Source organism: Schistocerca piceifrons, chromosome 5 (assembly GCF_021461385.2).
Source record: "Schistocerca piceifrons isolate TAMUIC-IGC-003096 chromosome 5, iqSchPice1.1, whole genome shotgun sequence".
Classification (NCBI taxonomy): Eukaryota; Metazoa; Arthropoda; class Insecta; order Orthoptera; family Acrididae; genus Schistocerca; species Schistocerca piceifrons.
The window spans coordinates 153,133,061-153,147,909 of NC_060142.1; the positions used below are offsets into that span (position 1 = coordinate 153,133,061).

The 14,849-nt window shown below is 45.4% G+C and overlaps 1 protein-coding gene across 1 annotated transcript in view; it reads right to left on the reverse strand.

Annotated features, from left to right (window-relative positions):
* LOC124798092 (dedicator of cytokinesis protein 9) overlaps positions 1 to 14,849 on the reverse strand; it is a 340,161-nt gene that overhangs the window by 148,814 nt on the left and 176,498 nt on the right. Inside the window, exon 19 of the mRNA XM_047261335.1 lies at positions 2,205 to 2,399. Coding sequence (XP_047117291.1) covers positions 2,205 to 2,399 — 195 coding nt within the window. The remainder of the gene's footprint in view (positions 1 to 2,204; positions 2,400 to 14,849) is intronic.

The window sequence follows — 14,849 nt, forward strand, 5'->3', positions numbered from 1 at the left end:
CTCCAAACTGAAGGAAGATCTTCGAGGATGGAAATTTGATGATGACAAAGTGAAAGCTACGACATTTTGCCGAGAAAGAATCAGATTACCTTCCGAAAGGCAAATAATTGTGAATTCACAGATGTGAAAAGTGTACTGAAATAAAAGATGATTCCATTGAAAAATAGCATCATTGTTTTATTTTGACAACTTTAAAAACATAGTCAGGCCGGAAACCTTTGGAACCTACCTTGGACATGGGGTTATTTTTATGAGACTGACAACAGTGGAACACTGTAGAAACGCAAACTCAGAAGCGCAAGAGTGTGTGTGCGTGCGCACACATGTGCTCGCGTGCGCGTACACACACACACACACACACACACACACACACACACACACACACACACACACACAGTTTCTCAGCTGACAACTTTCTCCCAGCCTGACTGGGGTGTGAGGAAAAAAGGAGTAGGGAGGGAAACAAAGTGATATGTGAGTGAGGGGTATCTGAAGGTTGGCAGGGAGCAGCATACTGGAAAGCAGACAAGAATGTGCAACCAGTGAGCTTGCATTGGTACAGGCAGGGGGAAGTCCATGTGGCACTCGATGAAAGGGAGGAGTGGTTGGAAGGTAGGAGAGGGGGGGGGCCTAGATCAGAAGAAGATGGAAATTACATGTTATGGGACCCATGCTACTAGAGACTGAAGCCAAAAGATTTGTAAGATTGAAGATGTGTTGTAAGGACAATTCCTATCTGGTTAATTTAGAGAAGGTGGAACTGCAGTGTAAAGGGGCAGAGAGGATCCAGATTGTAAGGGTTGTGAAACAGTCATTTAAGTTGAGCTGCTTTTACCACTGAGAGGTCAACAGTCTGCTCTTGGACTCAAGTTATGTAGTGGTCAAACATTCTGGTAGACAGCTGGCTGGTGGTTACGCTCACGTGAAACATTGTGCAAAAGTTACAGCAGAGCTGTCATTACACCATGGAATCTCTCTTTGAGAGAGTTGGGAAGAATTGTAGGAAAGATATTCCTTATTTCTGAGCACAAAGAAAAGATATTCCTTATTTCTGAACATGAAGAAAAGATATTCCTTATTTCTGAGCACAATGATAGGTAGTCGAAGCACTGGTGACGGACATGATTAAGATGTAGATGTAGCATCTGGAGACAATGGAGACCAATCATGTGGAAAAGACTGTTGATACAATTACTAACAAACGGCAGTGGTACTAATTATTGGATAGGACTTGCTACATCCTGACCTATGCTATCCTGCTATGTATCACACAACACTATTTGATCCCATTTCCTGCACATGTTAAATTTTGTTAGGATAGCACTTCAGGTATCTCTAAACTGCTGCCCCTATACTATAAATCCTGCCAGTTTTCCCACTTATGCAATATACCAATTAGATGTTCAGTTATCCACCAAATGGAACTTGCCACTTGTAGAATGGTCCCGTGTATAAGTTCCACAGGTATTTCACGTCTTCTACTCTTGTTCATGCTTGCATATCCCACTTCTTCAAATGTGTCTATCATAATTTTGATGTGTTTAATATAACATTTTACCCTCTCCCCTCCAAGTTCCACACAGTGAGCAATATGAGGTACAATTTACATGTGGATACAATTAGCTATGATGATACTGGTTCACTATGAGTTCTTTGGTTCATAAAAGTTAGCATATCTGATCATGCAAGAACATTCATTAACTTTGGCATTCACTACAGCAGAAATTTACAACCATTACAGCAAGGTCTGTTACTCACAGTCACTTGTGAAAAGTGACAGCTAGCAAGCCTGTTTAAATAGTAACTCACAGCACTTCTGTCACTTGTTGGTGACTATTCAGAAGATACAGCTTTTTGCTATCAATTAGAATCCTGGGTATTTCTATGCAAGCCAGACTACCATACGAGCAATAGTTTGTATGTTATCTTTTGCTCAACTTGGTATTTTAGTATAAAACCCATGACTACTATTAATGTAATATACCAATGAAGTATCCTATTATCCATATAAGAGAATAAATCATTCCGTTAACAGCTAGTTAAATTCTGTGATAGTAGAAACACTGATGAAACATTTAAGTTAAGTCCGCACAAAAAAATTTTATGAAGTTTAGTTTAGTTTTAGAATTTGGTTTATCACAAAAAACTAAAATAAGGAAACTTATGATGGCTATTATTTAAAATAAAGTGTCAAGTCTTCTTACCTTTATTCGGCCAGTGGTCAACAAATATTGTGCCATACTTTTCACCATCACATCAAAAAAGAAACTTGAATGATGCATAAATTTGTTGACAACAAGGAAATCTGTATTTGCAGGACGTAAAAGAGTTGGTAAATGTCTACTCATTTCTTCATGGACTGTGGTTGATGACTGCACAGTAGGAGGCACAAAAACAAACTGAAAGATAGGGATTTGCAGTGTGAGTATATAATAAACACATACTTTAACGATGTGACACATACATTCTAACATTTCTGAAGTCAGGTGTTACTCTCACATTAATTTCCTATAATCTATACAAATAATATAATTATGAAAGCAAATCTGTCTATTACATTTTCATGATTAAACGGCTGAACCAATTTCAATTCAATTTGGTATGGAGAATGTAGGCTACTTTATAAAGCATGCAGCACAAGAAATTTATGGTGAAGAATATAATGCAAATTATGAAAACATATTTATTCTTTGAAAAATGTGTTTACACTTTGACTTTTCAAATTCATCTTGCTTTTATTGTTCGGTATGTTCTACACTTTTATTGGATGGTTGGTATGTTCTATGTACCCCCATGGACCTTTGCCGTAGGTGGGGTGGCTTGAATGCCTCAGCAATACAGATAGCCATACCATTGGTACAACTACAACGGAGGAGTACCTGTTGAGAGGCCACACAAACATGATGTTCCTGAGGTGGAGCAACAACCTTTTCAGTCACTGCAAGGGCAACAGTCTGGATGATTGACCTATCTGCCCTTGTAATATCAGCCAAAACGGCCTTGCTGTGCTGGCATTGCAAATGGCTGAAAGCAAGGGGAGACTACATGCAGCTCTACCGTATGGTTAAATGATAGTGGTGTCCTCTTGGGTAAAATATTCTGGAGGTAAAATAGTCCCTATTCGGATCTCCAGGTGTGGACTACTCAGGAGGATGTCGTCATCAGGAGAAACAAAACTGGTATTCTAGGGATCAGACTGTGGAATGTTAGATCTCTTAATCAGGCAGGTAGATTAGTAGATTTAAAAAGGGAAATGGATAGGCTGAAGTTAGACATAGTGGGATTTAGTGAAGCTCCATAGTAGGACGAACAGGACTTCTGCTCAAGTGAATAACAGGGTTATAAATAAATGATCAAATATGGGTAATGCACTAGTGGGTTTAATAATGAATAAGAAAATAGGAATGTGGATATGCTACTATTAATAGCATAGTGTATGCATTATCATAGCCAAGATAGACATGAAGCCAATGCCTACCACAGTAGTAAAGGTTTCAGACGATGAAGAGATTGAAGAAATGTATGATGAGATAAAAAGAAATTATTCAGATAGTTAAAGAAGACAAAAATTTAACCCTGAGGTGCATGAATTTCACTGCAGTGGACAACTTTTAATGGTCAATTCTCTGGCGTTTTCAATCAGTCATGAAATTGAAAATGCATGCAGGACACAACACCAGTAGGGAGAGCCCACTGCAGTGAACTGTATGCATTTGCAGCCTCAGGACTGATTGAAAATGCCAAAGAAACGACCATTAACAGCTGTCCACTGTAGTGGATGCTATGCGCCACAGGCTTAATTGTGATGGGGGACTGGCATTCGATAGCATGAAAAGGAAGAGAAGGAAAATAGCACATGAATATGGGCTGGCGGAAAGGAATGAAAGAGGACGCACTCAGCTAGAATGTTGCACCGAGTATAATTTAATCATTGCTAACATTTGGTTTTTATTTATTCATTTATTTATTTATTGTTCAGCTAATTCAATCTATACAAGATGCAGCGTCTTTAAATTATTAAATACATTTTTGAGAGGTGTTTCCATGCATCTCTCTATGCTGCTGTCTTATCCCAGCAATCAGGTGGTCTCCCTGGTGGTCTTCCTTTTTCTCTGGGACTACGCTCTAAATCTGATTTTGTCCATCTTCCATCTTTTGTTCGTGCAGTATGTCCTGCCCACCGCCATTTTAGAGTCTTAACACATTCTATAATATCTTTTACTCCTGTTATTGTTCATATGTCTTCACTTTTCTGTCCATCTTTCTTAATGAGACCTAACATTGACCTTTCCATAGCTCTCTGAGCAGTTCTAAGTTTCCCTTTGAAAAATTTATTTAAATTCCAAGTTGGAAAAAAGTAGGAAATTAAGGAGATGGGACCTGGACAACTTCAAAAAACTAGAGGTTGTGGAGAGTTCAGAAGGATCCTTATGCAGCAGTTAAGTAGAACAAGGGAAAAGAATGCAGTAGAAGGTGAATGGGTAGCTTTAAGAGATGAAATAGTGAAGGCAGCAGAGGTTCAGACAGCTAAAAAGATGAGGCCTAGTAGAAATACTTGGATAACACAAGAGATATTGAATTTAATTAATGAAAGGAGGAAATTTAAAATCACAGTAAATGAAGTAGGTGAAAGGGAATACAAACGTTTAAAAAATGAGATTGACAACAAATGCAAAAATGCTAAGCAGGAATGACTAGAGAAAAAATGTGTGGATTTAGAAGCATATTTCACTAGGGGCAAGAGAGATACTGCCTACAGATAAATTAATGATGCCTTTGGTGAAAAGAGAAGCAGCTGTACAAATATGAAGAGCTCATATGGTAAACCAGTCCTAAGCAAAGAAGAGAAAGCTGAAAGATGGAAGGAGTACACAGCAGGCCTATACAAGGGAGATGAACTTGAAAGCAATATTATAGAAAGGAAAGTGGAAGTAGGTAAAGAAGAGATGGGAGATGTGATACTGCAAGAAGAATTTGACAAATCTCCAAAAGATCTACATCGAAACAAGGCCCTGGAGGTAGACGATATTCAGTCAAAACTACTGATAGCCTTGGGAGAGCTAGGCATGGCAAAACTCTTCCATCCGGTGTGCAAGATGCATAAGACACACGAAATACCATCAGCCTTCAAGAAGATGTAGTAAATCTAATTCCAAAAAAATCAGTTGCTGACGTGTGGTTGGTTGGTTGGTCTTGGGGTTTGATGGGGGCTAAACATCAAGGTCATCAGTCCTCTGTTCCAAGCAGACATACTTGTAAAAGGCCTATACAGTAAAAGCGTAACCTCGGCACCCAGAGGGAGGGAACACCAAGGGGTACAGAGCTAAAATGAACACTGCAATAACACAAAACAGAGGACACTTAAAAGGAGCAGAGCAAATAGTTGACTAGAGTAAAACAGACTACAGTGGTTGATGGATCAGGTAAAACGTCAACCACTCAACTACAAACGAAGAAGCTCCAGCTGAAAAGCATTGATAGAGGTACCAACACAACTTGTTACCATAAAAGACACTATTTTGGTATCCACATCACAATTAAAAGTTACTGGAGCGGGTGTAGCCTGAGAAATTGTGCGAGAGTGCCCACACTAGAGCAAGTGATAAAACCCAGCTGCACGGATAAAATGTGAAACTGAGTCAGCTATAGAGCCATCATCACCTAGAATTAAATTAAGTGCAGCTGGTAAATTAAAGGACTGCCGCAAGGGGGCTAAAAGGGGGCAGTCCGTCAGAAGATGGACCACTGTCAGCTCTGCATTACAGCAACACTTGGACGGGTTCTCACGACATAGGAGATAGCTGTGGGTCAACCGCGTATGTCCAATTCTGAGACGGCAGAGAACAACTGAGACCCTAAGCGTGCCCCTCAAGGCTGAGTTCCATACGGCTGTGGACGACCTGACCATGCAGAGCTTATTTGGCGTGTTCAAGACAGACCATTCAGAGTTCTAGACATCACAGACCTTACGATGTAGGGCTGACCGGAGGTCTCTTTCCACGAGACCAAGCTCCAGGAGTGGCGAAGTGGTGGCCTGCTTGGCCAACCGATCAATACGTTCGTTTCCTGGAATGCCGATGTGGCCCGGGGTCCACAGAAACATCGCTGAACGACCACACTCAACGAGAGCAAAAACAGCATCTTGACTACCGCGCACCAAAGGGTCACGAGAAAAACACTGGTCGAGTGCTTGTAATCCACTCAGGGAGTCACTGCATATGACAAATGACTCCCCAGGGCAGGAGGAAAGGTGAGCGAGTACACAATAAAGAGCAACCAATTCTGCAGTGAAAACACTGCTCCCACAAGGCAGGGAATGCTGGTCAACGTAGTCGCTGTGGATGAAAGCAAACCCAATGCGACCATTGATCACAGAACCATCAGTGTAGAGTACATCTGCATTGCGAAACGAGGCAAGAGCCAGGAATTGGTGATGAAGACTGGGAGGTGGAAAGGAGGACTTGGAGTCGCAGGACAAATCCAAGCAAAGCCGCAAGCGAGGGAGGGACCAAGGAGGGGTAGAAGAAGAGGGCCGGAAGGATGGAGGAAGGGGAAAGGACTCGAGTGACAAGTGAAGGGAACGAATGCGGATCGCGACTGGGAGACCCGACCTGGGCCACCGTCGTGGGGAGGGGAGTGCAGAAGATGGAAAAAGGAGCCTGCAGTTTGGGTGGTCGGGTGAGGCATGGACATGGGCGATGTACGATGCAAGCAACTGTTGTCAGCGGAATCGTAGGGGAGGGATTCCGGCTTCTACAAGAAGGCTAGTCACTGGACTAGTGTGGAAGGCACCTGTCACCAGTCTGACGCCACAATGGAGAATCGGGTCGAGGATCTGCAACGTTGAAGGTGCTGCTGAGTCGTACACCACGCTCCCGTAGTCGATACGGGACTGGACTAAGGCCTTATGGAGCAATAGGAGGGTTGTTCGTGCAGCCCCCCCCCCAAGCGGTATGGCTGAGGCAGCGAAGGACGTTGTTTAAGCTCGCGAAGATGAGGTGTCCAAGTGAGCTGAGCATCAAACAGCATGCCAAGGAAGCGATGCATCTCCTCAATACGAAGGAGTTCATTGGCAAGGTAGAGCTCTGGATGGAGGTGGACCGTTTGACGATGACAGAGATGCATCACTCAGGTCTTAGAGGCTGAGAACTGAAAACCATGGTTGGATGCCCAAAAATATGCCTTACGGATAGCTCCCTGCAGCCGCCGTTCAGCGACACTGATGCTTGGGGAACTGTAATAAAGACAAAAGTCATCAGCATATAGAGAGGAACAGACCGATGAGCCCACCGCAGCTGCAAGACCATTAATTGCCACCAAAAAGAGGGGAACACTGAGAACCGAGCCCTGCAGTACACCGTTCTCCTGAATATGAGCAGAGCTAAAATAAGTGCCAATTCCAACCCGAAAGGAGCAATTGGAGAGAAAACTCCGTAGAAAAATCGGAAGTAGACCCCGTAAGCCCCATTCGTGCAGTGTAGGAAGGATATGATGGCACCAGGTGGTATCGTAAGCCTTCTGAAGATCAAAGAAAACAGGAACTAGATGTTCTCGCCGAGTAAAAGCTGTACGAATAGCCAACTCTAGCGAGACTAAATTGTCGATCGCTGAGCAGCCCTGACAGAAGCCCCCCTGTTGCTGGGCTAGGAGGCCCCGAGCTTTGAGGATCCACATGAGCCGCCGACTCACCCTCAGTTCCAGGAGTTTGCACATAACATTGGTAAGGCTGATAGGGCAATAGCTATCAACCACCAGCAGATCTGCACCAGGTTTCATCACTGGGATGGTAACGCTATCCTGCCAACGAGTTGGGAAAACGCCCTCCGTCCAGATGCGGTTAAACAGGCGAAGAAACTGGTTGTAAATTTGGTCTGGACCTGGAGAGGTATCGGGCCAAGCTGTAAGGGCACTTTGGAACTCCCATTCACTAAACGGGGCGTTGTATTGTTCCCAACGGTGCGTGAGAAACGACAACTGTGTACACTCAGCTTGCTCTTTAGTGGCGCAGAATTCAGCGCTAGAGCCTGCTGTCGCGGAAATACGAGCAAAGTACTCTGCCAGATGTTCAGCGACGGCGATTGGTCAGTACAAAATGTACCCTGAAGAGAAAGGCAAGGGACAGATGCATGAGGGCGAAAGCCAAAAATGCGCCAAACCTGCTACCACACCTGAGATGGGGAGGTGTGAGAACCTATGGTGGCAATATATCATTCCCAACAGTCTTGTTTGCTCCGCCGGATTAACCGCCGAGCCCGGGCCCGCAGCCGTTTAAAGGCAACCAGATTCTCTAGGGAAGGATGACGCCGGTGTCGGTGCAGGGCTCACCGGCGGTCCCAGATAGCTTCTGCAATCTCTGGTGTCCACCAAGGGACTGACTTATGCCTTAGGGTACTTGAACAGCAGGGGACAGTTGCCTCGGCAGCAGAAACAATGGCCATAGTGACCTCGTCCTCTGCCAAATCAATGTCACCAGGAAGCGGAGCAATGGCCATAGTAGCTGAGGTGTAGGCTGCCCAATAAGCTCCACGAAGAGACCATCGTGCCAGCTGGTCAGGGGGTTGGAATTGAAGAAGAGAAACCAGGATAGGAAAGTGGTCACTACCACAGAGGTCGTCGTGGACCCTCCAACTGAGGTATGGAAGAAGACCTGGGCTACTAAGAGAAAGGTCAATGGCTGAGTATGTGCCATGAGTCAAGCTAAAATGTGTGGAAGCACCAGTGTTAAGGAGGCAAATATCCTGCTGCGACAAGAGAGCCTCAACGTTCCTACCCTGGCCCAAGATCTGGGCCCCACCCCATAAAGGGTGGTGGGCATTAAAGTCCCCCAAAAGGAGGAATGGCGGGGGGAGCTGGGCGAACAAGGCAGCTAGGTCGGCAAGAGGGACAACCTCATCCAGGGGAAGGTAGAGGGAACAGATGGTAAGCTCCATTCCTGCCCGGATTCTAATAGCCACAGCCTACAGAGCTGTGTGAAGTGGCACTGGTGCACTAGGAACAGTGGCAAGAACATAAACACAGACACCGCCAGACACCCTGTCATATTCTACATCTACATCTACATCCATACTCCGCAAGCCACCTGAAGGTGTGTGGCGGAGGGTACCCTGAGTACCTCTATCGGTTCTCACTTCTATTCCAGTCTAATATTGTTCGTGGAAAGAAGGATTGTCAGTATGCTTCTGTGTGGGCTCTAATCTCTCTGATTTTATCCTCATGGTCTCTTCGCAAGATATACGTAGGAGGGAGAAATATACTGCTTGACTCTTCGGTGAAGGTATGTTCTCGAAACTTTAACAAAACCCCGTACCGAGCTACTGAGCATCTCTCCTGCAGAATCTTCCACTGGAGTTTATCTATCATCTCCGTAACGCTTTCACGATTACTAAATGATCCTGTAATGAAGTGCGCTGCTCTCCGTTGGATCTTCTCTCTCTCTCTTCTATCATCCCTATCTGGTACGGATCCCACACTGTTGAGCAGTATTCAAGCAGTGGGCGAACAAGTGTACTGTAACCTACTTCTTTTGTTTTCGGATTGCATTTCCTTAGGATTCTTCCAATGAATCTCAGTCTGGCATCTGCTTTACTGACAATCAACTTTATATGATCATTCCATTTTAAATCATTCCTAATGCGTACTCCCAGATAATTTATGAAATTAACTGCTTCCAGTTGCTGACCTGCTATTTTGTAGCTAAATGATAAGGGATCTATCTTTCTATGTATTCGCAGCACATTACACTTGTCTACATTGAGATTCAATTGCCATTCCCTGCACCATGCTGCAGATCCTCCTGCATTTCAGTACAACCCTCCATCGTTACAACCCCTCGACACACCACAGCATCATCCGCAAAAAGCCTCAGTGAACTTCTGATGTCATCCACCAGGTCATTTATGTATATTGTGAATAGCAACGGTCCTATGACACTCCCCTGCGGCACACCTGTAATCACTCTTACTTCGGAAGACTTCTCTCCATTGAGAATGACACGCTGCGTTCTGTTATCTAGGAACTCTTCAATCCAATCACACAATTGGTCTGATAGTCCATATGCTCTTACTTTGTTCATTAAACGACTGTGGGGAACTGTATCAAATGTCTTGTGGAAGTCAAGAAACACGGCATCTACCTGGGAACCCGTGTCTATGGCCCTCCGAGTCTCGTGGACGAATAGCGCGAGCTGGGTTTCACACAACCGTCTTTTTCAAAATCCATGCTGATTCCTACAGAGTAGATTTCTAGTCTCCAGAAAAGTCATTATACTCTAACATAATACGTGTTCCAAAATTCTACAACTGATCAACGTTAGAGATATAGGTCTATAGTTCTGCACATCTGTTCGACCTCCCTTCTTGAAAACGGGGATGACCTGTGCCCTTTTCCAATCTTTTGGAACGCTACGCTCTTCTAGAGACCTACGGTACACCGCTGCAAGAAGGGGGGCAAGTTCCTTCGCGTACTCTGTGTAAAATCGAACTGGTATCCCATCAGGTCCAGCGGCCTTTGCTCTTTTGAGCGATTTTAACTGCTTTTCTATCCCTCTGTCATCTATTTCGATATCTACCATTTTGTCATCTGTGCGACAATCTAGAGAAGGAACTAGAGTGCAGTCTTCCTCTGTGAAACAGCTGTGGAAAAAGACGTTTAGTATTTCGGCCTTTAGCCTGTCATCCTCTGTTTCAGTACCATTTTGGTCACACAGTGTCTGGACATTTTGTTTTGATCCACCTACCGGTTGACATAAGACCAAAATTTCTTAGGATTTTCTGTCAAGTCAGTACATAGAAATTTACTTTCGAATTCATTGAACGCCTCTCGCATAGCCCTCCTCACACTACATTTCGCTTTGCATAATTTTTGTTTGTCTGCAAGGCTTTGGCTATGTTTATGTTTGCTGTGAAGTTCCCTTTGCTTCCACAGCAGTTTTCTAACTCGGTTGTTACCATGGTGGCTCTTTTCCATCTCTTACGATCTTGCTTGGCACATACTCATCAAACGCATATTGTACGATGGTTTTGAACTTTGTCCACTGATCCTCAACACTATCTATACTTGAGATAAAACTTTTGTGTTGAGCCGTCAGGTACTCAGTAATCTGCTTTTTGTCACTTTTGCTAAACAGAAAAATCTTCCTACTTTTTTAATATTTCTATTTACGGCTGAAATCATCGATGCAGTAACCGCTTTATGATCACTGATTCCCTGTTCTGAGTTAACTGTTTCAAATAGTTCGGGTTTGTTTGTCACCAGAAGGTCTAATATGTTATCGCCACGAGTTGGTTCTCTGTTTAACTGCTCAAGGTAGTTTTCAGATAAAGCACTTTAAAAAAATTCACTGGATTCTTTGTCCCTGCCACCTGTTATGAACGTTTGAGTCTCCCAGTCTATATCCGGCAAATTAAAATCTCCACCCAGAACTATAACATGGTGGGGAAATCTACTCGAAATATTTTCCAAATTATCCTTCAGGTGCTCAGCCACAACAGCTGCTGACCCCAGGGGCTTATAGAGACATCCAATTACCATGTCTGAGCCTGCTTTAACCGTGACCTTCACCCAAATCATTTCACATTTCGGATCTCCATCAATTTCCTTTGATACTATTGCACTTCTTATCGCTATAAACACGCCTCTCCCTTCACTGTCCAGCCTGTCTCTGCGGTATACATTCCAATTTGAGTTTAGAATTTCATTACTGTTTACATCTGGTTTCAGCCAACTTTCTGTCCCTAGTACTATGTGGGCATTGTGACCGTTTATTAATGAGAGCAGTTCTGGGACCTTTCTATAGACGCTCCTGCAGTTTACTATTACCACATTAATATTGTCATTCCCTGTTGCATTTTGCCTACTGCTGTCTTTTTGCGTCTTGTCGGGCCTAGGTAGGGAATTCTCTAACCTAAAAAACCCCCATGTGCACTCCACACGTACTCCGCTACCCTTGTAGCCGCTTCCGGCGTGTAGTGCACACCTGACCTATTCAGGGGGACCCTGCATTTCTCCACCCGATAGCGGAGGTTGAGAAATTTGCACCCCAGATCTCTGCACAGTCGTCTGAGCCTCTCGTTTAAGCCTTCCACTCGGCTCCAAACCAGAGGACCGCGATCGGTTCTGGGAACGATACTACAAATAGTTAGCTCTGATTCCACCCCGCGAGCGAGGCTTTCCGCCTTCACTAATTCCGCCAACCGCCTGTACGAACTGAGGATGACCTCTGAACCCAGACGGCAGGAGTCATTGGTGCCGACATGAGCAACAATTTGCAGTCGGGTGCACCCAGTGCTCTCAATCGCTGCCGGTAGGGCCCCCTCCACATCTCGGATGAGACCCCCCAGCAAGCAGACAGAGTGAACACTGGCCTTCTTCCCCGACCTTTCCGCTATTTCCCTAAGGGGCTCCATCACCCGCCTAACGTTGGAGCTCCCAATAACTAATAAACCCCTCCCCCCGTGTGCCTGTTCAGACCTTGCTGAAGGAGCAGCCACATGTCCACTCACAGGCAGAGCGGGAGGTGCCACACGGCCAGCGTCCACATTGACCCTCCGCCTCGTGTGCCGCGAACGTCGCTGAACCCGCCACTCCCCTTGGGGAGAGGGTGGCCCAATCTCGACCGGTACCCACGAAGGTGTCTCGACAGCAGGGACAGTAGGTGAAGCATGTAACACCTGGAGTGTACCTTGCCACGCACCGGATTCCCCACTGCCGCTACACTCCGAGGCAGCAGCCTGAAGATGGCTGACCGCAGCCATCAACACGTTCAGCTGTTCGCGAACAGTGGCCAGCTCCTCCTGCGTCCGTACACAGCAGTCACACATCCTATCCATCCTAAGGAATCAATTTACTGAAGAGAGTTAATCAACTTTTAACTAGACTGCTAATTCACTAAAGGCTGCTGATTATTCACTAAACTGTGATTGCTAGCCACTTCTTGTAGAAAACAATGAAAATAGCACTACCTGTCTCTGGACTGTATTGAAAACAAACACTAGCACTACTGGCACTATGGTTGACTAAAGGGACTCTCTCTGACTGTATTCAAAACAAATACGAAATCTATGGAACACTATTAATAGCACTCGACAATTAAAGCTTCCTAAAAGCAAAAACACACAGAAGAAGCGACAAGTAAGAAAAATACAGTTAATACTTAAATTATGGTAGCTCGCTGCACAGCAGACGTGAGGCAGACGGCAGTTAGGACGACACTGACACGGTTCTTATAGTAACCCCAGTAGCCACAGAGGGAGAGGGTCCGCCCAACAGGAAACCAGGTTTCCTGTAGGGCCAGACAAGTGACAGGGAAGCGGCACAAAAGCTGTTTCAACTCAGCAAGGTGGTGGAAAAAAAACACGGCAATTCCATTAAAGGATAATGGTATCCAACTGTGAAGACATGAAAGAACCTCGGGGGGGTATGTCACGCCTTCGAAGCTTCGAAGCGCTCGCCGCCGCCAATTGTGAAGTTGCCTGATCAACTTCCATAGGAGCTGCGGGTCGAGCAACATCTAGCTCCTGAGTGGACGCTAGATGCTCCACATCATCTTCAGGTGCAGTGGTGAACTCCTTTTCTGTCTCTATGTCCTTCTCCGTTTGCTTTTTCTTCTTTTTGGTAGTGTCCCGTTTGTCCTTCGGTTTATCAGGCTGGGTGGGCTTTTCTGACCCAGTCTCATGGACCGAGGAAGACCTGGAAGCCCTACGGCCCTCAGATGGTGGCTTTTTCAGCCACTGGCTGACATGTGGAAAGGCAGTAACCGTGGAAGGGAGGGCACCAAGCGATCCCTTCTGCACGAGGGGAGCCGGAGGAGGCGGGCACTTCCTGGCTCAGACGTGGGGACTGAAGTCCCCAAAGAAGGAGGGGTTGTTACTCTCGATGTTGAAAACGGGAGCAACAGAAGAGGGTGTTCCCCCAACTACCTGGGGGGGCACGAATAGACGGCCGGGCTGGACGGCCCACAGAAAGCGGCTGAGCTTGGGGGCTCGTCGCCAAGGATGGCGACATCGAAGCTGCGGCACCAACGTCGATCATATGCGCACAGGGTGAATTCGGTCGTACTTGCATTTAGCGTCTGTGTAAGTGAGCTTGTCCAAGGTCTTTATTCCATAACCTTCCGTTCTTTTTGATAAACCGCGCAGTCTGATGAGCAAGGTGAATGTTTCTGTCCGCAGTTGACACAAACAGGCGAACACGGGACGTTGGGGTGGGAGGCACGTCCACAATACCGACAGGTAGGGTTGGCACCACATCTCGATGACATATGCCCAAACCTCCAGCACTTAAAGCAGCGCATGGGAGGAGGGACGTAAGGTTTAACATCACATCGATATATCATCACCTTGACCTTCTCGGGCAGGGTGTCTCCCTTGAAAACCAAGATGAAGACGCCAGTGGTGACCCTACTATCTTTAGGACCCCCAAATTGACTGTTCAAACGCAGAGGGCGACTGAGTTCCGCTATTCCACCAACGACGGCGCTGCCGGCGGGCAGTGTGGTTCAACTATCAAGTTTTCGACGCATGCGCAGAATAGTTACAGTACGCTATATATTGCGGAACGGAGGACGTTTTCGCCAGTCTGCGACGGCTTACCTGAAGATGACTGGCAGGTGCCCAGTCGAAATATCGTGCGAAGTATTGAACGACGACCGGCTGCAAGCCCGAAATTTGCTTGAACAGTCAATTTGCTGGGAAAATTTTAAAATTCACATCAGACGCCTTTACGGGGAGGAGATGGCCTCACATATCTGAAGTTTCGAAAAGCTACATGGTAAAGGAGCAAAGCTTTTAAGTTCATTAATCTTTTTATTGAGATGTCTGGACCACGGCATTATACCAAAATTTGCTAGAGTT